The sequence below is a fragment of the Myotis daubentonii genome, chromosome 3 (assembly GCF_963259705.1).
Source record: "Myotis daubentonii chromosome 3, mMyoDau2.1, whole genome shotgun sequence".
Lineage (NCBI taxonomy): Eukaryota > Metazoa > Chordata > Mammalia > Chiroptera > Vespertilionidae > Myotis > Myotis daubentonii.
Window position 1 is genome coordinate 192,664,944 of NC_081842.1, and position 27,922 is coordinate 192,692,865.

The 27,922-nt window shown below is 42.4% G+C and overlaps 1 protein-coding gene across 10 annotated transcripts in view; it reads left to right on the forward strand.

Annotated features, from left to right (window-relative positions):
• The window catches only part of MAST2 (microtubule associated serine/threonine kinase 2), a 182,709-nt gene that overhangs the window by 41,887 nt on the left and 112,900 nt on the right, over nucleotides 1-27,922 (forward strand). For all 10 annotated transcript variants that reach the window (XM_059689995.1, XM_059689996.1, XM_059689997.1 and 7 more), the window contains exons 2-3: nucleotides 2,748-2,895; nucleotides 10,189-10,331. In XM_059689995.1, coding sequence (XP_059545978.1) covers nucleotides 2,748-2,895; nucleotides 10,189-10,331 — 291 coding nt within the window. The remainder of the gene's footprint in view (nucleotides 1-2,747; nucleotides 2,896-10,188; nucleotides 10,332-27,922) is intronic.

Below are 27,922 nucleotides of genomic sequence, written 5' to 3' on the forward strand. Positions count from 1 at the left end.
GCCCCTTGACCAGGCCTGAGGCCTCCGGCAGAGGTGTTAGGCCTGGGCAGGGGACCCACAGCTCCCCACGGTGCAGGCTCTGCCCCTGCCCAGGCCTAATGCCTCTGGCCTAGGTGTCCGGCTCGGGCAGCGGGGACCCGCAGCTGCAGCGGCCCCGCGATCGTGGATTCCGCTTTAGGCCCAGGCAAGGGACCCCTAGCTCCCGGGACTGCCAGCTTCGACCGTGTCCAGCTCCTATCGCTGGCTCCACCCCTACTTCCTGCTCTCACTGGCCATTGCGGCAAAGGCGCCTGATTCTCCGATCATGGCTGGGGGGCAGGGCAAAGGCGGCCCCAGGGCCGCCTTTGCCCTGCCCCCCAGCTCTTAGCTCCCCCCTGGGTTTCCAATCACTGTCAGTGGCAGGGGGCTTCTTCCTGCTTTCCCTTTCGCCTCCCTGCATTGTGCCTACATATGCAAATTAACCGCCATCTTGTTGGCAGTTAACTGCCAATCATAGTTGGCAGTTAATTTGCATATAGCCCTGATTAGCCAATGGAAAGGGTATCGTCGTACGCCAATTACCATTTTTCTCTTTTATTAGTGTTGATTCCCCTTGCAAGGTTTTGACAGGGGAGACTTGGAATAAGAAGGGGAATGATCTGCTTTTATTTTTTCTCTCTCCATTTCCTGGCTTCTTCTGTTTGGTATGTTATGATATGGAATAGGGAGATTGGAAAGGATATGACTTTCTCTTAATTGGTGCTGATCTAGTTCCCTATTGATTGTTGTTCCTTTTCTGGCTAAGACTAATTGCACATCCAGTGTAGCAGTCATCCAATCAAGTGCTGGCGCTCTCATGGAATGGACCTTTACTTTCTGTATTGCCTTCATGTAGGATTTTACTTTAGTTTGATATCTTCCAAGGCTTTCTCATTTTCCTCTACCCAAATTTTCTTGCTGGGGGTGTTGCCTCTGTGAGTGGCCAGCCATTTTTGGCGGGTTACTAACATTAGTGTCCGAACCCTGCTTCCATCCATGCTTTCTCCCTGATGCATAGATTCTATTTCTTCATTGACACACCAAATAGTGGGAATATAGGCTGCTCCCTTGCTGCCTTCTCTTTTTGCATTAACTTCATCTTCCAATTCTCCTTTCTTGCTGCTCACATTGATTGTTTTAGTGATACAGTGCCTAAATATCCTACTTGATCTTTTTGCTACCAATTAAATTTTTTTTTCTTCTCATCAACTTCACCCTTTTCTTTATGCTTGGGTATTTGTAAATTATATTATGTATAATATTTTCCCATGTTTGTGAAATCACCAATCAAAGTATATGACCTAAGAGGGCCTTTAAAAAGTCTTTTCTCAAGGAGGTAGGCATTTTTTCATTTCCCCCTTATTTATTTATTTATTTATTTATTTATTATTTTTAAAATCCTCACTCAAAGATATGTTTTTATTGATTTTAGAGGGAGAGGGAGGGAGCGTGTGAGAGAGAGAGAGGGGGGGGGGTGGGGGTGGGGGAGAGAAACCTCGAGGGGCATGGAAACCACAACCTGGGTATGTGATGTGCCGTGACTGGGAATTAAACCCATTACTCTTCGATGCACAGATAACACTCCAACCAACTGCGTCACACCCACACTAGCTAGGGCTGCCTGTGACTTTTAGTATTGCCATGGTATGTGTTACTTGAGTCTTGTTTCAAAAGTCTGTTAATATAGATTTCAGTTATTTATCCTTAAGCTTCTCATTTTGTCTTAGTACTTTCAATTTGATGTGCTACTTACCTTGTTTATTTTAGCTTTCATCATTGAAATATAAAAATATGCCTCATTTGTCTTATTTTGTTTCAAAATAGTTTCTCATTTAAGCTGTTAATTAGGTGGGGTTGCTCCAAAATGTTGAATCTTGATATGTTGGACACTACTAAATGAGGAGGAAGACGTATTGGGATGGAGTGGGATGGGCTAGACCCGTGGTTGGCAAACTGAGGCTCGTGAGCCACATGCGGCTCTTTGGCCCTTTGAGTGTGGCTCTTTCACAAAATACCACGTGCGGGCGTGCGTACAGTGCGATTGAAATTTCTTGGCCCATGCGCAGAAGTCGGTTTTCCGCCTGGGCGAGTCTCTTTTGAAGAAGTACTGTTGATATTGGCTCTGTTGACTAATGAATTTGCCGACCACTGCTAGATTAACTAAAATAAAGGCAAAGAGGAGGCACTGTCAAGGTTTCATATTGTCTGTATTTTCTTCATAGTACTTTATACTTTTTCACTGAAAGCATGTAGCTCTTATTATGGACATATAAAGAAAGCTCCAAGTTTTATTTTATCATTAATTGAATGCTGGAGGTGTTTCTAACTTTGTATAACAGGTAAAGGAAGGCTTGGTATTCATGATTTTTTGAAAAAAGCTTTTCTTTACTGGATGGATAGAGGAAGAATGTGAAAAAAAAGGAGAAAAGTAAATAAACATAGTGTGTACTAATTATAAATAATACATCTTATCAAAATGTCTTATCATCTTGTGAATTTCCTCCTCTTTTTTGTTTGGCATTTTATGATCAATATCCCACATCCTTCATAGCATATTCAAATAGCTTTTAGTAAAAAATATGTTTCTGACTTTATGTATTGAACAGGAAATAGAAAATGTTGGCACTTTTTAACTGTAATAATGAACACTGTAAAGATGTTTAATATAAAGTTCTTAGATACTTTCAGAAAAGACATTAAAGAATTATATTTTACTTTTTTCTCTGAAGGATGTTATACCTGGACTTAGTCCCTTGCTCTTCAGGAAGCTCAGTAATCCTGACATATTTTCATCCACTGGAAAAGCTAAACTTCAACGACAGCTTAGTCAGGATGACTCTAAGTTACGGAGAGGAAGCCTGGCCAATTCTTTGTCAGGTAAGTATCTGTTTTGTTTTTTTAAGAAATGTGAGACTGTGTTGTCAATATTTAAAGGTGTACCAACTGAATTGGCATCTTGACAGCTTCTTCCCTGGTGGTAGTTTTGTATAGAACACTTATGGCTAACTCTCCTTACTAACTTCCTCTTGGTATCTCTGAACACTAACCTCCTGAACCTGCTAATACTTCTTGGTTGATCACTATCACTGATTATTTCCTTTTAATCTGATTATTGCTCTCTACTTACTTCTGTGGACTTCACATCCTCTGCTTCTTTTGATTTTTCTTCCCCCTCCCCCATTTTGAAAACCCATTTAGTGCCCATAGTGTCTTCACACCTTTTCCATTGAAAAGTTTAAAAATTCAAGGGGAAAAAATTATACAAGGAAGTCATGTTCCAAATATGAAGCAATTAAAATGTGGCATAATTTTAAGCAATCAATAGAGTGTGATAAAAAGAGAATCCATGTGACTCCTGCTAAAATATTAGATCATTAGAGAAGTAAATATAATCCTGCCATACTCCTTGGCCTAAGAGTAAACAGTTTTCAACTTTTTATTTTTGTCCCTTTTTAGGGCTATTCCCTTAGTTTTATCTTCTCACTCATCTATTGACATTTTTATTTTGTCAGACACGTATTTGATCATAAAAGCTGTTTCTTATTTAATTTTTTGTAGCATTCTCTCTCTCTTTTTTTAAATTGTCCTCTCTTTTTTAATATAATCATTGATTTCAGAGAGGAAGGGAGAGAGAGAGAGAGATAGAAACATCAATGATGAAAGAGAATCATTGATCGGCTGCCTCCTGCACGCCCCACACTGGGGATTGAGTCTGCAACCTGGGCATGTGCCCCAACTCGGTGGGAATTGAACTGTGACCTCCTGGTTCTCATAGGTCAGGGGTCCTCAAACTTTTTAAACAGGGGGCCAGTTCACTGTCCCTCAGACCGTTGGAGGGCCGGACTATAGTTAAAAAAAAACTACGAACAAATGCCTATGCACACTGCACATATCTTATTTTGAAGTAAAAACACAAAACGGGAACAAATACAATATTTGTATTTGCATGTGGCCTGCGGGCCGTATTTTGAGGACCCCTGTCATAGGTCAACACTCAATCACTGAGCCATGCTGGCCAGGCATTCTGCTCTTCTTTTAAGTATGTGTTTATCTTCTAATTCTCTGTGAGTAAATAGATTTTTTATTTTTGGATTAAAACTTTTTCTTTTATATATATTTTATTGATTTTTTACAGAGAGGAAGGGAGAGGAATAGAGAGTTAGAAACATCGATGAGAGAAACATCGATCAGCTGCACACCTCCTACTGGGGATGTGCCCACAATCAAGGTACATGCCCTTGACGGGAATCAAACCTTGGACCTTTCAGTCCGCAGACCGACACTCTATCCACTGAGCCAAACCAGCCAGGGCTGGATTAAAACTTTTTTTTTTTTTTTAAAGTTTTCTTTTGTTATGAATCAACTCTTTTTCTTTTCTTTTTCTTTTTTCTTTTTTTTAAACTCCTCACCCAAGGATATTTTTCCACTGATTTTCAGAGAGAGAGTGGAAGACAGAGAGGGAAAGACAGAAATATTGATGTGAGAGAAACACATCGATTGGTTGCTTTCTGCATGAGTCCTGATCGAGGTATGAACCCTTGACTGGAATCAAACCCGGGACCCTTTGGTCTGCAGGCCGATACTCTATCCACTGAGTCAAACTGACTAGGGCTCACCTCTTTTTCTTTCGACTCCTAACTACTAGAATCCATTGCTTTGCTCTGTGATGCTATATCCCTTCGATCCTGTGAGATAGTGGCCTGGCTACTGGGTGGTACAATGTAGGACTGTGATTCTGTTTGAATGTTCTACCTATAGATTTTCAGTTAATCTGAGTTCAATCTTATGTCTTACTTTATGTCCTTTTAGGTATTTTGCATTTCTGAGCACTGAACTTATCTAAGATTTTACAGGGCAGCTTGATACCCCATTTAACTGCAACCTCCTATATGTTTATTATACCTGTGCCTTTTTTTGCCCAGTTCTATTGATTACGATTCACCTATCCTCTTTAGATTTTCCCAACAGTAATTTGTTCATTCCTTATAATTTGTTTATCTCTCTCTCATACCCTCCTTCCCTCCTTTTCTCTATCTTACTCCCCTTTATTTATTTTATTTCTAATTTTAATGGAGTTTCCTGGGGGACAAAAGATAAAAGTATATACTCAGTCATCCATCTTTAACTGGGAATATTTTGTATAATGGCCTCTTGAATCATTGTAAGAATATTAATTGGAATTATTTTTTTTCCTGAATTATTTATTTACTAAAGAGCTAGATGCTTCATTTGAACATATTGTTGCTTCTGTTTTATGTTGTTTGTTTTCCTCAAATTAGTGTCAATTCTTGGTACACTTCAAGCCCTCACTATATATGTCCAAATGGGCATCTTCTGCAGTTGTGTAAGCCTCTTTCCCCAGCAGGCCCTTATTTTGAAGAGAGATAGAGATATGATACTAGCCTTTGTATGTTGATAGGTAAGTTAACAAACGAGTTTTCCTTTGTAATATATAGATGAGGAGTAGGCAGATCATCTGGAGAACTTGGCAACATTTGCAGACAGAAGGCAGGCAGGCTCTTCTCTGGGCTTATGCAAGTTTTGAGTAGATCACCATTATTATTTTTGTGTGTGTGGAGGGCTTTATGGAAAAAGCTCCCCTCCCGCATTTATGCATTTCTTTCCTTTTCTTGCCTAATTGCCTTTGAACAAAGCTCTTTTTTTTTTTTTTTCAATAGGGACACTTCTAGAGTTTCCTTATTAAACATCACACAGGCTTTTGGAGTAAGACATGTTTTATCAGGTTAGGAATCTTGACTCTCAGCGATTTTAGCAAGTGCCATTTTAGCATTATGGGGATGTTATGTAATTTTTTAAGATTAATTATAAATATTTTCAGTATATTCTTACATGTTAAGCGCCCAGCCTGTTTTGTCTTCCAGATGGAAAGTATAGTGTCAGTCACCAGTGACTGACTGGGCACTTAACGTGCTAAATAATGTAGGGATTACTTTTCTGTTGTATTATTATACAACTAGAGGCCCAGTGTATGAAATTCGTGCACAGGGGTGTGGGGGTGTTCCTCAACCCGGCCTGCACCCTCTCTAATCTGGGACCCTTCTGGGAATGTCTGACTGCCGGTTTAGGCCCGATCCCGAAACCCGCAGTAGGACATCCCTCTCACAATCCAGAACTGCTAGCTTCTAACTACTCGCCTGCCTGCCTGCCTGCCTGATTGCCCCTAACCGCTTCTGCCTGCCAGCCTGATGGCCCCCTAACCACTCCATGCCGGCCTGATTGCCCCCAACTGCCCTTCCCTGCTGGCCTGATCGTCCACAACTGCTTTCCCCAGCTGGCCTGATGGCCCCCAACTACCCTCCCCTGCTGGCCTGATCACCCACAGCTGCCCTCCCCTGACAGCCCGATCACCCACAACTGCCCTCTCTTCTGTGACCCGCCTCCTCCATGCGAGGCTGTGGAGACACCGGGACCGGCCTCCTCCACGTCACACACAGCCATGGGACCCCCAGGCCTCAGTGCACAGAGCGGCCACTGGGCCCCGCCTTCACTGTGCGTGCGGCCATCTTGTGGTGACCATCTTGTGATTACGTCGTGCGAGGGTGTGACGCCACCTAGGCTTTTATTATATACGACTAGAGGCCCGGTGCATGAAATTCGTGCATGGCGAGGGTGTCCCCTTAGCCCAGCCTGCACCCTCTCCAATCTGAGACCCCTCAGGGGATGTCTGACTGCCGGTTTAGACCCGATTCCTATCAGGCCCAAACTGGCAGTTGGACATCCCTCTCACAATCCTGGACAGCTGGCTCCTAATCGCTCACCTGCCTGCCTGCCTGGTCGCCCCTAACTGCCCCCCCCTCCACTGGCCTGATCTCCCCTCACTGCCTCTGTGTGCAGGCCTGATTGCCCCTAACTGCCCCCCCCCCCCGCTGGCCTGGTTGCCCCCAACTGCCCCCTCCCTGCCAGCCTGGTCACTCCTAACTGCCCCACCCCCCGCCAGCGTGGTCACTCCCAACTTCCCCCCCTGCTGGCCTGGTTGCCCCCAACTGCCTCCCCTGCTGGCCTGGTCGCCCCCAACTCCCCCCTCCCTGCCAGCCTGGTTGCTCCTAACTGCCCCACCCCCCACCAGCCTGGTCCACTCCCCCTACCCCCCGCTGGCCTGGTTGCACCAGCAGCCTGCTGTTCAGTCATTTGGTTGTTCCTCACTAACCCCCCAGCCGGCCTGGTTACCCCACGCAGACTGTTGTTCAGTTGTTTGGTTGTCCCTCACTAACCCCCCTGCCAGCCTGGTTGCCCCATGCAGCCTGCTTGGTCAGTTGTTTGGTTGTCCCTCACTAACCCTCCTGCCGGCCTGGTCATAGGCAGCCATCTTGTGAGGGCATGAGGGTTAATTTGCATATTACCTCTTTATTATAATGGATGGTTTGTTTATAATGTATATCTACTAAAGTTTTTATCTCCTAATTTAGCAGGTATATGGCAGTATATACGTGATACTAAAAAGGGAACCCAACTTCACTACCATCCTCTAAAAAATTAAGTTCTTGAGGAACATTTATTTATTTATTTATTTATTTGCAGTTTTCTTCTTTATATTTGTATTACACAGTAATGAAAATATATGAAGATTAAACCATAGTAGTACCTTTTATCACCCCAACTTTACATTCATCAGAGCTTTCTTTACTTAGCTCCTCACTGCTTTCTCCATCACTATCTCTGCTACTGTCTTCTTTACTACCTTGATCATGTTCCTGAAGATTTTGAGCTTTCTCCATCAGCAACATTTCTTTAATAAGTGAGGAAAACTCCTTGGCTTCAGGATTTTCTGGTACATAGACTAGGATCATCTGACATAATTATTTAGCCTAATGATAGTCTTGGGCCATTTCTGCTTTCAGGAACCTGGGTTCCGGCAGAGGGAAGACAGAGTCGACTAGAGTTGTGGGAGGAGAGACTGGGGTTTGTGGCTCTGGGGAGAGAGCTGAAGGGATAGCCGCCAGGATCCTTGTGCTGAGTTCCTCTTCCACACTGCAGATATCGTCTTTCTGCAAGGAATTTTTAAATGACTTGAAATTCTTATTTTGATCTTTATTGAACCCACAGTTTAGTAGGGCATTAAAGAGTTTTAATAGGATGTGATAAACCCTATCATAAGGTAAGACTAGGTGTGGGGATGTGTGACTCGTTCATGCCCCCCAGAGGAACATTTAAAAAAACCTGACACTCATGGGTATATGGCTCAAGGATGGTATGTATGAGAGGAAGAATGAAGTAGATGGAGACTCCTTTTAAAGGCTAAAGAGTATGTCTGTATATGTTCTGTGCATGTAAAGAGCAAAAAGAATCCTCGAGCTGCAACAAGAGTGGCTAAGATGCTGATGGCCTGAAATAAAGTATTTGGCATTTGTAATAGGTGTAAAAGACACTAGAAGTAAAAAGACAGACATTTTGCTAGTCCCTGAGTGATGTTTGTCTGAATGAGGTTGATAACTGAAGAAGACAAGTAGATATTTATGAGAATTAGTTGGAAAGACTTGGGGGTACTATACACGAAAGCCCTAAACTAGCCACTAGCTTTGAAGACAGATTCATTGAACACTACAGTAGTTCCTGGACCCATTAACTGTGTGACCTTGAGCAAATAACAGCATGTACCTTGTTGGGCTGTTCTCAGTAGTCTATGTTGCTGCATGTTCTGCAGTAAATTTACATAAATATCCAGGTTGTTTACCTTTATGTGAATTACAAGGCACTGAGCCTCCTTTTAAGTCACCCTTTGAGGGAGAGGCTATAGGAAAAAGGAAAAGTCCTTAATCATTACTTCTGTTTCCCTCCCTCCAAACCCACTTACATATATTCCATTATATTTCAACATACATTTAAAAATTATTTAAAATATATACAAACTTTTATTTTAAAAAATGGCATCATATGCTACATACTTTCTGCATTTTTCACTCAACAGGAACTGTTGAGCATTTTTCTCTTGATTAAATGTTGAGCTGCCTCATTTTTACTGGGTTTAGTATATTAATATGTGGAAATATTATAATTTCTTTAACGTGTAATGAACACTTATTTATAATTTTATTTTGATGAGAATCGCTAAGAACATCCTGGTCTACATTTTTTTTCTTTATACTACATTTCTACAAGTGGAATGCTGGGTCCAAACATACTCAAATCAACATTTTTGTAAGTTTTGCTAAATTGCTCTCTAAATAACTTGTCACATTTTGTTTGCAGTAAAAGAGTATGTAGTAGAAAAACCAAAATCAAACCTTCTTTTGCTTATATCTTTATTATCGTGGTTATTCCCATTATGAATAGGATTTTGCCAGGAAGAGGAAGTATTTTCAAGTGAATTGGGTGATCAAGATAAAGCCAGGTGAAAGTGCAGGGCATAAATTGAAGGTTAGTGAGTGAATAGGTATGGAATACCTGAAGGAGATGAGGCCAGGAAAATAATCTGGATTTATGTAGGATCCTTTTAGTATTTTAAAAGTTTGGCTTAATTCTTTAAACAGTAGGCAGTCTTTAGACATTTTTAAGGAAGGGAATGATAGGACCACATTTGTTTTCGTTAGATCACTACCAGCAATTTGAAGAATGGTGTGGAGGAAGGGATTGAAATGAGACTTGTATCTCAATTAGAAAATCATCTCAGTTCTAGATACTCAGTCTTTATTAAGTGACTTTCTTGTAGTCTTTCAATAGGATTAAGGTAGTCAGTCCTGCCTGAACACATGGAACCTTGAAAGAGCAGTATAGATTCAGTGTTTGTCTTCTGGAAACCTAAGGGCCAAACTAGAAGACTGTCATGTTGCATTGAGTTGCTGAAAAACTAAATAGAATGGAAGAGACTGGAAAACTCCTAGCCTGCTAGGTCAGGTCTCAGGGTGGAGGGTAGGAGGTGGCATGGTGGTAGATATTACAGAGAATTTTAAATAGTTTAGTTAGTATTCCATTTGGAATTCTCACCACCACCAAGACAGTTGGAATTTTTAAAGGTCTACATTTAAAAATTCCAACTGTCTTGGTGGTGGTGAGAATTCCAAATGGAATACTAACTAAACTGATTCTGAAATAGATATGGAGGAACTTGACTTTGTTTTGGATCAATACACTTTTATCCAGTTGATATCATTGTATTTTTCATTAATTAATTAAAATAATTCCAGGTATATTTTCTAAACCTTTTATTTGAAGGTAAGCAGCTGCTCCCCTTGTCCAGCAGTGTACATAGCAGTGTGGGACAGGCAACTTGGCAGTCTTCAGGAGAAGCATCAAACCTGGTTCGAATGAGGAATCAGTCCCTTGGACAGTCTGCACCTTCTCTTACCGCTGGCTTGGTGAGTGTTAATAAAGCTAGTCCCTTGCTTTATGAGTAAATCATTGATTGTCATTTGTCATTGCCACATCTATTACTTCCCCTTTTAGGATTTGGGTAGTTTAATTTCTCAAAGTATAGAAAATTAATGGAATTTAATTGAATATATTCTGACCTCTTATCCTGTCACTGACACTAATTATCTACTGAGAGTTACGAAAAAATTCAGTATGAAGTGAGGGGTCCCAGCCCCACACTAGGGTTCCCAGCCCAGGTTTCCAGGGCCAGGAAGAGAAGTCTCCATAACTTCTGGCTGTAAAGGCTAGCAGGGATGGCTGCTGAGGGCTCCTGGAGTCCCAGGTGTTCCTCTGAAAGGGTTTGTACATGGACTGACTTGGATTCACTCTCTCTGAGGTCCAGTGCTGGGGCAGTAGTTCAAAAGACACTGGAGACATATGGGAGGAACTGAATTGTCTGGCATCAGGTCAAGAGCTGGAGGGGTAGTTTTCTCCCAGACAGAAGTGCTGGCAGAGACCATTGTTCCTTTTCTGAGACCTCCCCTGACAGAGCCAGCAGGCAGGAGCCATATCAGACTCTCCATTAGCCTGGCTATCATGGTTTGTCCCACTCTGGTGATTCCCAGAGCCCCCACCCAATTCCACTTTTGGACCCACCCAAGCTGTTTCCAGTGGCTTTTCCATACGAACAACCTGCCTTGGCTCATGCTTCACACTTACCTAAAATTTCTCTAGCAAGCAGCATATGGCTTCACTGTGCCTGATATCTTTCTCTAAGTGACCCCAGGCCCAACATTAACTGCAGCTTGCCTTGGTTTGTAGTTTGGCCTCTCCTGGGCACCTCCAAGCCTAGCACAAATAGCAGCTATATGCAGATCGTTTTGTAGCTCATGCCAGGTGGCCTTAGGTAGAACATAGGTGGTGGCTGAAACCTGGCCTGCACCACCAGGAGGCCCCAGAACCAGTGCATCAGGTGGACAGCTTCATATCACATAGAAGCACCCCCAACCACCTCCACAAACAACACTCAAGGGGGAAGCTCGGTGGGCTCTGGAGCCCCCTGAAGTAAGTCCTGCTCCATGGACTGGGCCCCCGCATAGCTGATCCTCCACAGTGGTTGCAGTCAGTCCTTATAGCCCATCAGCCTGAGGGTAAATTCCTCCCATTGATGTGTCAACAGCAATCAAGGGCCAACTACAACAGAAGGGTATACACAGCCCACACATTGGGGGTAGGGGACACACACACTTGGAGGGCTCAGCTCAGGTGACCTGGGAGGCCATGCCACTGGACCTACAGGATACTTAATGCATTAGGCCACTCAACCAGGTCCGGGAGACATAGTAGCTCAACCTAATACATACAAACAAACACAGGAGGCTACCAAAATGAGGAGACAAAAAAACATTTCTCAAATGGAAGAAGAGAACAAAACTCCAAAAAAAAAAGAAGTGAACAAAACTCTGGAAAAAAAGAACTAAACAAAATGGAGACAATCTACTAGATGCAAAGTTTTTTTTTTTTTTTTTTTAAATATATTTTATTGATTTTTTACAGAGAGGAAGGGAGAGAGATAGAGAGTCAGAAACATCGATGAGAGAGAAACATCGATCAGCTGCCTCCTGCACATCTCCCACTGGGGATGTGCCCGCAACCCAGGTACATGCCCTTGACCGGAATCGAACCTGGGACCTTTCAGTCCGCAGGCCGACGCTCTATCCACTGAGCCAAACCGGTTTTGGCGAAAGTTTAAGACACTGGTTATAAGTATGCTCAATGGACTTAGGGAAAGAGTAGATGAACTTAGTGAGAACTTCAACAAGAGATAGGAAACATAAAACAGAATTAGAAAATAAAAAAGAACCAGTCAGAAATGAAGAATACATTGGAGTAGGTGAAGCAAAGGATCAAATCAGATATTTGGAAGATAAGGAAGCAGAAAATATCCAATCAGATCAAAAAATCCAAAAAAAATGAGGATAGTATAAGGAGCCCTGGGACCTCAAGTATGCCAACATTTGCATCATGGGGATGCTGGGAGAAGAGAGAAAGCAAGAAATTGAAAACCTATTTGAGAAAGTAATGACAGAAAACTTTCTTAACCTAGGGAAGGAAATAGGCATACAAGTTCAGGAAGCACAGAGTCCTAAGCAAGATGAACCCAAAGAGGCCCATACCAAGACACATCATAATTAAAATGGCAAAGGTTAAACACAAAGAATCTTAAAAGCATCAAGAGAAAAGCAGTTGGTTATCTAGAAGGGAGCTCCCATAAAACTGTCAGCTGATTTCTCAACAGAAACTTTGCAGGTCAGAAGGGATTGGCAAGAAATATTCAGTGATGAAAAGCAAGGACCTACAACCAAGATTACCCAATAAAGCTATCATTTAGAATTGAAGGACATGAGCTTCCTAGATAAGAAAAAGCTAAAGGAGTACATTACCACCAAACCAATATTACATGAAATATTAAAGGGTCTTCTTTAAGAAGAAGGAAAAAAAGAAAAAATACTAACAATAAAATGGCAATAAATACATATCTATCAACAATTGAATGAACAAAATAAACTGACAAGCAAAACAGAAACAGATTCATGGATACAGAAAATATTTTGGCCTGGCCAGTGTGGGTCAGTGGTTGAGCATTGACCCATGAACCAGGAGATCATGGTTTAATTTCTGGTCAGGGCACCTGCCTGGGTTGTGGGCTTGATCCCCAGTAGGGGGCATGCAGGAGGCAGCTGATTGATGATTCTTTCTCATTGATGTTTTTATCTCCCTCCCCCCCACCCTTTCTCTGAAATTAATGAAAACATATTAAAGGAAAAGAAAATACTTTGACAGTTGCCAGATGGGAGGAGTGTTGGCAGGGATGGGTGAAAAGGTAAAGGGACTAAGAAGTACAAATTGGTAGTTACAGACTAATCATAGTTACAAAAGTGAAGTACAGTATAGAGAATATAGTCAACAATATTATAATAACTATGTATGGTGTCAGATCATTATGAGATTTATTGGGATGATCACTTAGTAAGTTATATAATGTCTAATCATTGGATTGTACACCTGAAACTAATATAATATTGTATGTCAACTATAATTGAAAAATAAAAAATATTTAAAGTAAAACAAATAATTATGTTGTTTGTCCTTTTGTTGTTAAGTTGTAAGAGTTACTTATTCTTGATACTAGGCCAGCCGTGGGCAAACTACGGCCCGCGGGCCGGATCCTGCCCGTTTGAAATGAATAAAACTAAAAAAAAAAGAATGTACCCTTTTATGTAATGATGTTTACTTTGAATTTATATTAGTTCACACAAACACTCCATCCATGCTTTTGTTCCGGCCCTCCGGTCCAGTTTAAGAACCCATTGTGGCCCTCGAGTCAAAAAGTTTGCCCACCCCTATACTAGGCCCTTATCAGATCTATGATTTGCAGTTATTTTTCATTCTGTATATCTTTTCACTTTTGTTATAATGTCCTTTGATTCAGAAAATTTTTGAAGTCAAATTTATCTATTTTTTCTTTTTGTTGCTTGTGCTTTTGGTTTCATATTTAAGAATTCATTGCCAAATAACAGGTCAGGAAGATTTACCCCTATGCTATCTATTATGAGTTTTATGGTATTAGTTTATTCATTTACTTCACTGATCCATTTAAAATGAACTTTTGTATAAAGGATGAAGTAGGGGGGTGTCCAAATTAATTCTTTTGTATGTTGTTATCCATTTGTTAGATATTCTTAGAAACAGACATCTGGAGTAAAGGAGATCAGTTTTAGAACTATAGATAGGTATTTGGAAGCTGTGAATTAAGTCATCATGGAAGAAAATGCAGAGAATGAAAAGGACTGTAGGGAAACATGAACAATTTATATGTGAAAGGGAAAATAGTATAAGACAGTGAAGTATTCAACTTAGTAAGAATTTTAGGAGTTTAGATTAAGTGCACTCACTGCCTATTAACTTGAGAATTGCTGTACTTTACATTTTCTTTTTCATAAGAGGAACATGTTTCTAATGCCACCTAGTGTCTTTTCAAAGGTATGAGAGTAATATTTCATAAGAGACTTTAAAATAAAAAGTTGGGAGAGTTTCATGAGATTGAACAGACTATTAGTAGCCTAGTTGCTTAGTCTCAAGAGAATTCTTAAGAAAGAAGCAACCCTAACCAGTTTGGCTCAGTGGATAGAGCATCGGCCTGAGGACTGAAAGGTCCCAGGTTCGATTCTTGTCAAGGGCATGTACCTGGGTTGCGGGTTCATCCCCAGTAGGAACTGTGCAGGAGGAGGCTGATCGATGTTTTTCTCTCATCGATGTTTCTCACACTCTATCCCTCTCTCTTCCTCTCTGCAAAAGATCAATAAAATATATTTTAAAAAAGAGAGAGCGAGCCCTAACCGGTTTGGCTCAGTGGATAGAGCGTCAGCCTGCGGACTCAAGGGTCCCAGGTTCGATTCTGGTCGGGGACATGTACCTTGGTTGCGGGCACATCCCCAGTGGGGGGTGTGCAGGAGGCAGCTGATCGATGTTTCTCTCTCATCGATGTCTCTAGCTCTCTGTCCCTCTCCCTTCCTCTCTGTGAAGAATCAATAAAATATATTTTTTTAAAAACAAAAAAAGGAGAGAGAGAGAGAAGCAAAAGAACAGACTAATTATTTTGCCTGAACAAATTGGAGCTGAATTTTAGATTGTTAAACATTTATCTTCTGTGATAATTTGTAAAGAATCTAAGGTGTACTGCCTTAAAAATAGTGGCTTTGGTATTTTATTTTTTTTAATATATACTTTATTGATTTTTTACAGAGAGGAAGGGAGAGAGATAGAGAGTTAGAAACATCGATGAGAGAGAAACATCGATCAGCTGCCTCCTGCACATCTCCTACTGGGGATATGCCCGCAACCCAGGTACATGCCCTTGACCGGAATCGAACCTGGGACCTTTCAGTCCGCAGGCCGACGCTCTATCCACTGAGCCAAACCGGTTTCGGCGTGGCTTTGGTATTTTAAAAAGGCACTTAAAATTATTTTTTAAAAGGTAAATCAGTTTACTGGGACTAATGACATACATCTTACTGAATTTATTTAGGGTTAGAATACATGACAAATTTTACTCAAGCTTTGCACTAAGTTTCATATCTATAAAAATGGTATTATTAAATCACTAATTAAAATGTATAACTGTAGGTTTTGTTCTGTTTTTTATTTTTTTTTTATTTTTTTTATTTTTTTTTTTAAATTAAATCTTTATTGTTCAGATTATTACATTTGTTCCTCTTTTTTCCCCCCCCATAACTCCCCTCCTCCCAGTTCCCGCCCCACCCTCCACCCTCACTCCCCACCCACTGTCCTCATCCATAGGTGCACGATTTTTGTCCAGTCTCTTCCCACATCTCCCACACCCCTTTCCCCCCCAAGAATAGTCAGTCCATTCCCTTTCTATGTCCCTGATTCTATTATAATCAACAGTTCATTCTGTTCATCAGATTATTTATTCACTTGATTCTTAGATTCACTTGTTGATAGATGCATATTTGTTGTTCATAATTTGTATCTTTACCTTTTTCTTCCTCTTCCTCTTCTTAAAGGATACCTTTCAGCATTTCATATAATCCTGGTTTGGTGGTGATGAACTCCTTTAGCTTTTCCTTATCTGTGAAGCTCTTTATCTGACCTTCAATTCTGAATGATAGCTTTGCTGGATAAAGTAATCTTGGTTGTAGGTTCTTGGTATTCATCACTTTGAATATTTCTTGCCACTCCCTTCTGGCCTGCAAAGTTTCTGTTGAGAAATCAGCTGACAGTCGTATGGGTATTCCCTTGTAGGTAACTGAGTTTCTTTCTCTTGCTGTTTTTAAGATTCTCTCTTTATCTTTTGCTCTTGGCATTTTAATTATGATGTGTCTTGGTGTGGTCCTCTTTGGATTCCTTTTGTTTGGGGTTCTTCGCGCTTCTTGGACCTGTAAGTCCATTTCTTTCACCAGGTGGGGGAAGTTTTCTGTCATTATTTCTTCCAATAGGTTTTCAATATCTTGCTCTCTCTCATCTTCTGGCACCCCTATAATTCTGATGTTGGTACGCTTGAAGCTGTCCCAGAGGCTCCTTACACTATCCTCGCATTTTTGGATTCTTTTTTCATTTTGCTTTTCCGGTTGGATGTTTTTTGCTTCCTCGCATTTCAAATCATTGACTTGATTCTTGCGCTCCTCTGGTCTGCTGTCGGGAGTCTGTATAATATTCGTTATTTCAGTCCGTGTGTGCTTAATTTCTAGTTGGTTCCCCAATATAAGATCGAGGGTCTTATTAGTTTTCGTGTAGATCTCATTAAGTTTATCGACAGCTTCTAAACAGTTCTTGAGAGACCTTAAAAGTGTGGTTCTGAACTCTATTTCTTCCAATGACAATTTTGTCCTGTTTCTTTGTCTCCGCATTTTGTTATGCTTCCTTGGTGCACCCCCTAGTGGTCTTTGTTCACAGTCTTATAGTTAAATCTTGATTGTTGTAGCTAATCCCAGGGAGGGTTTGACCTCCAGGCCAAGTGGCTATGAGAATCAGCTCTGTCAGTAGTGAGAGAACTTCTGTCCTCTAGGGAGGTGCTAATCTAGCCTTTGCCTGAGGCTATCCGGCAAATGCCTCTGTGCAGGGCTTGGGCGGGGCGGGTAGCACAGGATCAACAGGGTGGGCCAGAGAGCAGTTATGGCGGCTCTCAGTCCTGTCCCCAGGGGCTCTGCCTCTCTGAGTCCCAGCACCCGCTGCAAAGCTCGGAGAGAAAGCTGCACTCGCTCTGACCGAAGCCAGACAGTCCCGCTTCTCCCGTTTGAGTCTGGGTCCCTAAAGACTCGCCCGGATCTGGAGTTCAGAGTCTGCGACTCCCTCCCGATTGAAAACGCCAACCGCGCCCTCCTCCGCCAGCCCGCTCCGCGCACTCCGCACCTCAGAATTTGACTTCAGCACTGCGCCTCCTCTGAGTGTCCGTGTGCGTTTCTCTTTCCTCCTAGTTGTAGGACTTCCACTCAGCCAGCGTTCCTGTGGTTCTGGGTGATGTCCCTTCCGTTTTTTGGTTTCACTTTTGAGGTAGTTGTTCAAAGCAGCAAACTCCGGCGTTAACCTATGCCGCCATCTTGGTTCTCCTCTAACTACTATTTGTTCTGTTTTTTAAATTTTGTACAGAAAGTCTTAATTGAACCACTAATGTCATGTATTGCTATACATAGGTTTATTTAACAATATTGAGGAAAGATTGGAAAGTATTGATTTTGGTAGATTCTGTCATGAAACAGTCAAATTATTAGAGATACTTGAGTTGGGATAGAAAACTAATATTTACTGGACCCTACACCTAAGTTCTTTTGCATACATATCTTCCTTATTTTCTCAGGAACTTTTTGAGGTAGATGTAATTATCTTATTTTATAGGTGAGGAAATTTCAGGCTTGCAGGAATTTGTTCATTTGTTTGTACATCTTGCAAATATTTTTGAAGTATCCCCTATATATCACCATTGTACTAGGTGCCTGGAATACAATAGTGAACAAAGCAAAGTTAAATACTTTGCTGTAAGTGAATGTTAGAGCAGGAATTCAAAACCAGGCAGGTCTGATTTTTTTTTAAAATCCTCACACGAAGATATTTTTCCATTGATTTTTAGAGAGAGTGGAAGCGAGGGAGAAAGACAGAGAAATATTGATGTGAGAGAAACACATCGATTGGTTGCCTACTGCCCACACCCTGACCAGGACCCTGGGCTGGGGAGGAGCCTGCAATCGAGATATGTGCTTTTGACCAGAATCGAACCCAGGACCCTTCAATCTGTAGGCTGATGCTCTATCCACTGAGCTAAACCTGCTTAGCGCAGGTAGGTCTGACTCTGAAGTCTTTTAAGAGTTGTACATAAGTGGAGAGAAAAGTCTTTGGCAGGTTGGATTATTTGAATTGCAATTTTTGGTTAGATTTATTGATAATTTTCTTAACTATTTAGATATTGAAGATTTTTATTGGGATTATATGTAGGGAGAGGTTTACTTGGTCCTATCTTTCTTTCCTTTCTGTCTACATTTTTTATTGTAGATAGTGTTACAGATCGCTCCCATTTTCACCCCGTTCCCCCCTCCTCCCAGTCCCTACCCACCCACCCAACTCTTCACTACCCTATTGTCCATGTTCATGGGCTATGCATACTAGTATATAAGTTACGTAATTCTTATTACATAAAAATTTCTCTGCGAGTTGAAAGGAATTTCTGTTCTGTAGAGTATGCAAATAAAAATGAAAATACATTTAATTTTATTCCACATGTTAGTCAGGTTCCTGGAAGGAAACAGAACAGACAAATTGTGAGCTTATAATAAATGGATATGAGTAGAGCATAGTGAAATGACAATATACACATAGTACCTTCTGCTTAATAGTAAACTGTTGCTATTACCTAGCATTGGAGAAAGGATGAGGGGAGGAAGTGATGCTTGGAATTTGGGAGACAGAGGTGGCTGTGTGTAGAAGACAACCTGACAATTGATATGACTTGTAGTAGTGGGATGCAGCCAGCCTAACATGACCCAGCAGGCACCAACAAAGGAGAATAAATTGTTTCTGACACTCTCCCTTACCCTCTTTCCTTTCTGTCATCTCCTGCTGGTGCTACTTATTGGTTGACCCCATCTGGACAGAAGAGGGCAGGGCAACCTGTGGATATAGTTCATAATGATCCTGCAGTTTGAGGTACAGGGGATGATCTTTGGGGGGCAAGTGGATGATACCCTGTATATCTTAAACTTTTTAAAATATTGAGCTTACTTATATATAGTTTTGACTATGAATTACTTTATGTTAAATCATACTGCAATTTTGGTCAAAGCATTGCTAATTTTTTTCATAAATCTATTTTGAAATTGTCTTTATCCCAGAAACCATTTCTTGTAATTCAGAAATTCTATTATTCCATAGTTTTCTGGCTTAATAAAATACATGTAAATATAGCATTTACTGTAACTTAATTTAAAATTTATATATATAAATTATAAGTTAAAGTTCTTTTAGAAAATAAGATAGAGAGCAAATAGTTATTTGTAAACTTTTTGTTTAATAATTCTATTTTCAAGTGGCTTCTTGGTAGCAAGGTTTGTTTCTTGCAAAATTGTTCTCCCTGTTGCTGCTTTTAAGATTCTTTGTCTTTAACCTTTGCCATTTTAATTATGATGTGTCTTGGTGTGTGCCTCTTTGGGACTCTCTGTGCTTCCTGGACTTGTGTCTTTTTTCTCCTTCACCAAGTTAGGGAAGTTTTCAGTTATCATTTCTTCAAATAGGTTCTTAATCCCATGCTTTCTTCTCTTTCTGGTATCCCTATGATTCAGATGTTGTTATAGTTGATATTATCCCAGAGGTCTAAGCTACCTTCATTTTTTAAAATTCTTTTTTCTTTTTGGTTGCTTGGATGTTTTCTGCTATCTTGTCTTCCAAATATCTGACTTGATCCTCTGCTTCATCTAATCTGCTGTTAATTTTTTTTAGTGTAGTTTTTAATTTTGAATATTATATTTTTTATTTCTGACTGGTTCTTTTTTATGGTTATGTCCTTTTTTATGCTTACTATCTCTTTAAGTCAGTGGTTCTCAACCTGTGGGTCACGACCCCTTTGGCAGTCGAACGACCCTTTCACAGGGGTCGCCTAAGACCATCCTGCATATCAGATGTTTACATTATGATTCATAACAGTAGCAACATTACAGTTATGAAGTAGCAATGAAAATAATTTTATGGTTGGGTCACAACATGAGGAACTGTATTTAAAGGTACAGAAGGTTGAGAACCACTGCTTTAAGTTCTCACTGCGTTCATCCATTCTTCCCCTAAGTTCCTTGAGCATTCTTATAACTCTGTATCTGGACTTGCTTGCCTACATTTCATTTAGTTCTTTTTTTTTTTTTTTTTTTTTTTTAACTGGGGATTTCTCCTGTTCTTTTATTTGGGGGCATGATATTTTGGCTGCTTCTCTGTGTTTGTTTCTGTGTATTAGGTAGATCTGCTGTGCCTTGCAGTCTTGGTATAATGGCCTTATGTAGTAGGTGTCTTGTGGGGCTCAGCGGTGTAATCTCCCTGCTCACCTGAGCTAGGTGCTCCAGGAATGTCCCTTGTGTGGGTTATGTGAACCCTTCTGTTGTAGTTGAGTCTTGATTGTTGTTGGCCCATCCATGGGTGGGGTTGACCCTCGGGCTGGTTGACTATGAAGATTGACCCTGACCACAGTGTAGGAGCTGCTGTGTCCGCGCTGACCCTATGCAGTGGAATTCGCCCCAGCAGGGTCTGGTGCCTGCTGAGATCTCCCTTTGGGTGTGCTTTTTGTGGAGCTAATTAGGTGGTGCTCTGATGTGGTCTGAATCCCACCACCTGGTATGTTGGTTGTGGGGCCTCTTGGAAGGGATTCCGGTGCAGGCCACTGTAAGGTGCTGCCTGTGATCAGCTCCGAGCTACATAGTTGGAGCTATAAAGTGATCCACAGTTTGTGGCTGCCTCTGCTGAACCTGGGTGTGCATGGGAGAGGCCAAGTTACTCATCCAGCCTGGCTTCCACCAGTATTGAGCCTGGGGCAGATCAGCAAAAGGCTCAAGGCATTCCAAGATTTGCCTCCACCTGCCACGGAAGGAGCTTCTGGCGTTATATGAGTTACATGAAGCAGGTTCTCAGTGATTCACCAGGTAGGGTGATGGTGTTCACCAGGTTGATACAGATTCAAACTTGACACCAGTGCTGGGTCTGAGGCCACTCAGCAAAAGCCTTAGGGTACAGTGAGGTTAGCTACCCCCCTTTCCCTGGGGCCTGTGGACCTTTGCAATGGGTGGGGTCTCAGTGAGTCATCAGGGTGAGGCCAGTAGAGTTCATCAGGCTAAAACAGATTAAGATTTGGTTGTGTGGAAGGAGGGTTCTGCACAGTACCAGTGGTGCCAGTCAGGGCGTATGGAGGTCAGGGAATGGACCTGCCCTAGAGCCACTCCACTCAGTCTCTCCCTGTATATCTCTGACACCCCCTGAGTCTCTCCCGATCTCCTTAAGAGCCTTCCAATAAAGTGTAGGCAGTGAGCCCAGGCTGGCTGCAGCTAGCTGATTCCTCTGCAGGGTGCAAGTATGGGAGTCGGGAAGTTAGAGCTAGTACATCTCTCCAAACTGATGCTCTTTGGAGGGGAATGCTGGACTCAGGAAAGATACTGTCCTTGGGTGGTGTGGGAAAAGGACTCAACACAGGTACATTGGCAGTTCTTCCAGCCCTCTCCCAAACGCTGCACAACCCAATCTCACCCTGTATGACTCCAGTCTGCTCTGAGCTACTGTCCCTCCACGGGAGGTCAGGGTGAGTGCCTGTGAATGTGATTTTGTGCACTGGTCCTATAAAAGGGCACCTGGGTTTCTTGCAGTCTCTTTTCTCACCCTGGCTGCCAGAAGCCAATTCCAGCATGTCATAATTGCAAGTTTCATCAAAAGGTTGATGGAACTTGGGGACTCAACAAGGGCTGAGTCACATATGTTGTCACCTGTTGGGAATAGCTGAAGGCATTTCCCCAAACCTGAAAAGGGATGATTGGTTGCTGCCAGACAGCTCAGGGCATCTTAATCTACATATTATTGCCTCCTACTGGCCAAACACCTGAACAGCCGTAGGCAAATTCTTCCATTCTGACAATGGACTGTCCTTTGAAGTGTGTATCTCCACCTTGCCTTAGGACAAATCTACACTAATAAAAGAGAAACATGGAAATTGGCGTAGGACCGCTACCCTTCCCATTGGCTAATCCCCCTGTCACTCACAGAGTAGGGCCGAGGTATGCAAATTAACTGGCAGCTGCCTGGATGCGAACAGGGAGGCTTGCTTGTTTCAGTGACGGAGAACTCCAACGTTCCCCGCCTGACTTGCCGGCCTCTCAGCTGCAACTCTAAGCAATTATGTTGCGAATATAGAAGCTAAAAAAACCCCAGAAACCTGCTTTACTCAGCAGGGCTTCAGCCAGCCGGACCGTAACATTGTATCAAATACAGATGGTAAACAAAGGCCAGAAACCTGTTTTCAGCAGCCAAGGCCTCAGAGCTAAAGCTGGTCCAGAATAAAAAAATAAAGAAAAAAGAGGAGTGGTTGGGAGCTTCAGTCCCAGCCTGAAAACAGCCCTCAGCCCCTCAGCCAGACTGGCCAGGCACCCCAGTGGGGACCCCCACCCTGAAGGGTGTGTGACCAGCTGCAAACAGCCATCATCCCCTCATCCAAGCTGGCCAGGCACCCCAGTGGGGACCCCCACCCTGATCCAGGACACCCTTCAGGGCAAACCAGCCAGCCCCACCCATGCACCAGGCCTCTATTCTATATAGTAAAAGGGTAATATGCCTCCCAGCACTGGGATCAGCAGAGCTGAGAGGCCTCCCGGCACTGGGATCAGTGTGACAGGGGGCAGAGCCCAAACCCCCTGATCGCCCTGCAGCTCTGTGTGTGACAGGGGGTGGGGCCCCAACCCCCACGCCCCCCATGGGCCCTGCTCTGTGCCTGATAGGGGGGAGCTCCCCAACCCCCTGATCACCCTGCGGCTCTGTGTGTGACAAGGTGCGGTGCCCCCCCCCCCCCAACGGGCCCTGCTCTGTGTGTGATGGGGTAGAGCCATAACCTCCCCATTGGCCCTGCCCTGAGTGTGACAGTGGCGGTGCCCCAACCCCCTGATCGGCCCTGCTCTGTGGGTGATAGAAGGCGGCGCCCCAACCCCCTGATCCGCCCTGCCCTGAGTATGACAGGGGGTGGTGCCCCAACTCCCCTATCGGCCCTGCTCTGTGCATGACAGGGGGGAGCTCCCCAACCCCCTGATTGACCCTGCTCTGTGCATGACAGGGTATGGAGCCCCAACCCCCCTGATGGGCCCTGCTCTGTGCATGACGGGGTGGCGCCGCAACCTCCCCATCGACCCTGCCTTGAGTGTGACAGGGGGCGGTGCCCCAACCCCTCAATCGGCCCTACCCTGAGCGTGACTGGGGGTGGCATCACAACCTCCCAATCTGCCCTGCTCTGTGCATGACAGGGGAAGGTGCCCCAACTCCCCAATCGTCCCTGCTCTGAGCCCGACCAGGGGCTGCACCTAGGGATTGGGCCTGCCCTCTGCCACCCGGGAGCAGGCCTAAGCCAGCAGGTCGTTATCTCTCAAGGGGTCCCAGACTGCGAGAGGGCACAGGCTGGGCTGAGGGACCCCCCCTTCCCCCGAGTGCACAAATTTTTGTGCATCGGGCCTCTAGTTGTGTTAATAAAAAGCAAGGGGTCCTGATACGAGAAGATCTTAGTATTTTTAGCTAGGCTCCTCTCCCCCAAATGCCTTTCAAAATTATGCTTCGTCTCTGGAGTCTTTATTAAGTTACACACAGCCCTTCTCCAGATTGCTGAACCCTTCTAGATGCTGGAACAAGAACCCTGGCACTTGGCAGTTGGAAACCCCACTGATCTTCACAGCCAGATGTTTGTGGGCTCCTCTTCCCAGTGCTGGTGCTCTGGGCAGCCCAGCATGGGGTTGGAACCTCTTGCTCCTTAGGAGGTGGACCCCTGCAGTTGAGATACTCCCTCTGGATTCTCAACTGCCTCACATGGGTGTGAGGCTAGCCCAGGGGTGGGCAAACTTTTTGACTCGAGGGCCACAAAAAATGGGCCACAATGGGTTCTTAAACTGGACGGAGGGCCGGAACAAAAGCATGGATGGAGTGTTTGTGTGAACTAATATAAATTCAAAGTAAACATCATTACATAAATGGGTACAGTCTTTTTTTTTTTTTTAGTTTTATTCATTTCAAACAGGCCGGATCCCGCCCGTGGGCCATAGTTTGCCCACGGCTGGGCTAGCCCCTTTCCTTTCTTCGCCCTTTCTACTATTCTCCATGTGGCTTCTTCTCTATGTCCTTATAAGACTTCTCTTCAGCTAGTCTTCAGGTTGATTGTTCTATAATTTAGTTGTGTTTCCGATTTGGGAGGAGATGAGTATAACTTCTACCTACTCCCCCACACCATCTTGGACTCTCTCCTATGTTTTCTTAAAAACTTTTTATAGTTTTTAATTTTACATTTAAATCTATGATTTATTTAGAGTTAATTTTTGTGAGGTGTAGGTTGGATTGCTTGCTTGATTGATTGATCTTATTTATGGATATCCAGTGCATTTTATTGAAAGGTCTGTCCTTTTTCTATTGATTTGCTTTTACACTTTTGTCAAAAATAAATTGTGCATATTTGTATACATCTATTTCTGAGTTCTATATTGTTTCACTAATCTATAGGACTATCTTCATCGTAAGTTTCTTTATGTCAACAAAAAGTTTTGCTGGGATTTTGATAAGAGTTGCATTAGACCTATAGATAAGTTTGGGAGAGAATTGGTATTTTTACTATTTTAGTCTTCTAACCCATTAATACAGTGTGTCTCTCCCATTTATTTAGATCTTCTTTGTTTCCTTTAATCACCATTTTGTAACTTTCGGCATACATATTTTGAATATGTTTTGTCAGATTATACCAATCTTAGTCTCTTAGCCTTGATAATTTATTTCAAGTGGAGCTGAAAATTAAGAGAGGTTACATGGGAAAAAGTGAGCTAGAATCCTTTTTTTCTGATTGTAAGTGGTATTATTGTATTTTTGCTTTTAGTTTCTACATGTTTGTTTCTAGTATATAAGTGTGAGGTGGCCAGGAAAAGCGGCGAAGCGAACAAGGGAACCGAGTGGATCAGAAAGAGAAAGGAGAAGTTTATTTGCGTTCTCTGGCAAGACCCACTGGCCCAAAAGGTGGGGCCAGTGAATTTTGCACCTCCAGGGAGGGAGGGGAATCTTTTTATTCAGGTGTTTGGTGAGGGCAGGGGGCCTGAACTGAGGAAGTCTCCACCGCAGGGATCATTGCGGCATTCAACTGAGGAAGCCTCAGCTGCAGGGGGTTGGGGGGATATTCAAGAAGAAGTCCGTATCTGTGTGGGGGTATGTGGATTCAGGGAGAAGACACTGGTATCTGTGTCTGGCACATTGATCTGTGAGAAATTCCAGGGGAAGTCCATTGTCTCTTCACATGTCTGCATGTATCTGAACCTGGGCTCTCTCCGACCTAACAATAAGAATACTGTTGGTTTTGTGCATTGGGCTTTTATCTTGTGAACTTGTCAAACTCACTTATTAGTTTAGGAGTTTTTTGTAGATTCTTTGAGATTTTCTACATGTCAACCATGTCATTTTCAAATAGGACAGTTTGTCTTCAATCTGTATGCCTTTTATATTTTTTTCTTATCCTATTCATCTGGCTAGGACTTAGTTATTTTAAACACTGAATTTTTATTCTGGTAATGATGATTTCATGAACCTAATTTGGAACTAGCAATGCAATTGTACTCAGTTTATTCCTTTACATGGTAAACAAGCCAAGGTAAGCACAATGAGAAAATTAACTTTTGTTACAAAACCTAAATCCTGAAGGGGGTGTTTTCACAGGCCTTTCACAGTCACTGCATGTAATACTGTACACAGAGCAAGGCACAGAACTTGGAACCTCTACAATTCATGGTAGTTCATTGCCAGATAGTCTTATTAATTAACACCAAATTAATGTATACTGGAGAAGTTGATGAAATTCGTTCTGGGACAAGAAACCCTCCTCTACTGTTCTGTTTAGAAAGCTGCATGTTCTAGCAGAAACATGAGTTCAAGTTTCTACTATATAATTTCTGAACAGGTTATATCCCCTACTAAGAAATTGTATAATAGGGCCATCATTTGTCTAGTTATAAAATAAGGCATTTCAGCTAAATTATCACATCATTTATAAATCAAATTTATTCAATATGAACCATTAGGGCAGTGGTCGGCAAACCGCGGCTTGTGAGCCACATGCGGCTCTTTGGCCCCTTGAGTGTGGCTCTTCCACAAAATACCACGTGTGGGCGCGCACATACAATGCGATTGAAACTTCGTGGCCCATGCGCAGAAGTCGGTTTTCGGCCTGGGCAAGTCTATTTTGAAGAAGTGGCGTTAGAAGAAGTGGGGTACGTTCGCTGAGGTCGACCCCTCAGATTGAGGACGTTTTTAGCAAAGACCAGTTTAGGCATACCCTAATTAAGTTAATAACAGTGTACCTACCTATATAGTTTAAGTTTAAAAAATTTGGCTCTCAAAAGAAATTTCATTGTACTGTTCATATTTAGCTCTATTGACTAATGAGTTTGCTGACCACTGCATTAGGGTAATTTTTCTTATCAATCCATATGTCTAAACCCTTCCCTTCCTGGTTGCTGTATTTGCTAACCACCTAATTATTCCTCCCCTTTTATATTAGACTAGGGACCCGGTGGATGAAAATTTATGCACAGGTAGGGTCCCTAGGCCTGGCTGGTGATCAAGGCCAATCGGAGCCTTCCGGCTGCTGGCTGGGGCCTTCCTTCATTCTGCGCCGTCCTCTGGTGGTCAGCGCACGTTATAGCGAGTGAGCAAACTTCCTGTTGAACTCCCAAGGAGACACTTTGCATATTAGCTTTTTATATATATAGATAGATAATATCATCAGGCATAAATTTTCCTACTCCTCTCAACTCCTGCCATTATCTTTATTGTCTTTATCATCAGCAACCAGATGACACTTCCATTAGAAACCTTTTTGTAAATTTTCCCATGTAATGTACAACTTTGACACTCCTTTAGCACTTTGTCATACTTTTCACATTGTATTATAATTACTTGTTTGCATTTGGCTTTCCCATTGAATTCGAACTCTTCTAGAATATAATTATTAGTTTATGGGTAATGTTAATCTTGGTAATCTTTCCCCATACCCATCTTATTGCTTGGCATAATAAATGATTCCTGAATTAGTAAATGAATGAAGAGTTTGAATTATGAATCACTGTTCTGAATAGTTTATGAGAATGTACCATGTATATTTCTACAAGGAGGAACAGATTAGAGGCTCACTTCTACTTCCTCTCTGCTGATAAATATAAATATAAATATAAATTTATTAGCTAATACAATCCATTCTGATAGAGAGGTTCTATAGCTTTAAAAGTTTGTGACTTGCCCTAGCTGGTTTGGTTCAGTGGATAGAACGCCAGCCTGTGGACTGAGGGGTCCCAGGTTCGATTTCAGTCAAGGGCACATTCCTGGGTTGCAGGCCCGATTCTCTCTCATCATTGATGTTTCTATCTCACCCTCCTTCTCCCTTCCTCTCTAAAATCAATAAGAAAAAAAAATATATATATATATATAAAAAAAAAAAGCCCTTGCAGACACTCATCTAGTGGATAGCACACGCTATGCAAATAAGCTGTCTGTTCAGGTCTTGTGTTTGTTTTCCCCATGGACATAATCCAGCTGTTAGTTGTTTAAAGCAGCAGATGGAAGGAGTCCATGGAGATGTGGATTTATTAGCTCTAACAATGAAAGACCACACTGGTTGTGTTAAGGATTAGAAGTTTTTTTACTGAATGAAAGGGAGGTGGATCCTGCTTTCTGTGCTATTTTCAGCATTGTGGCTACAGCTCTTGTCACTAAGTCAGCTGTAAGAATACCAGAAAAAGATTTTGTAAATAGACTTTCTTTTAAGCCCCAGACTGTTAGTGCA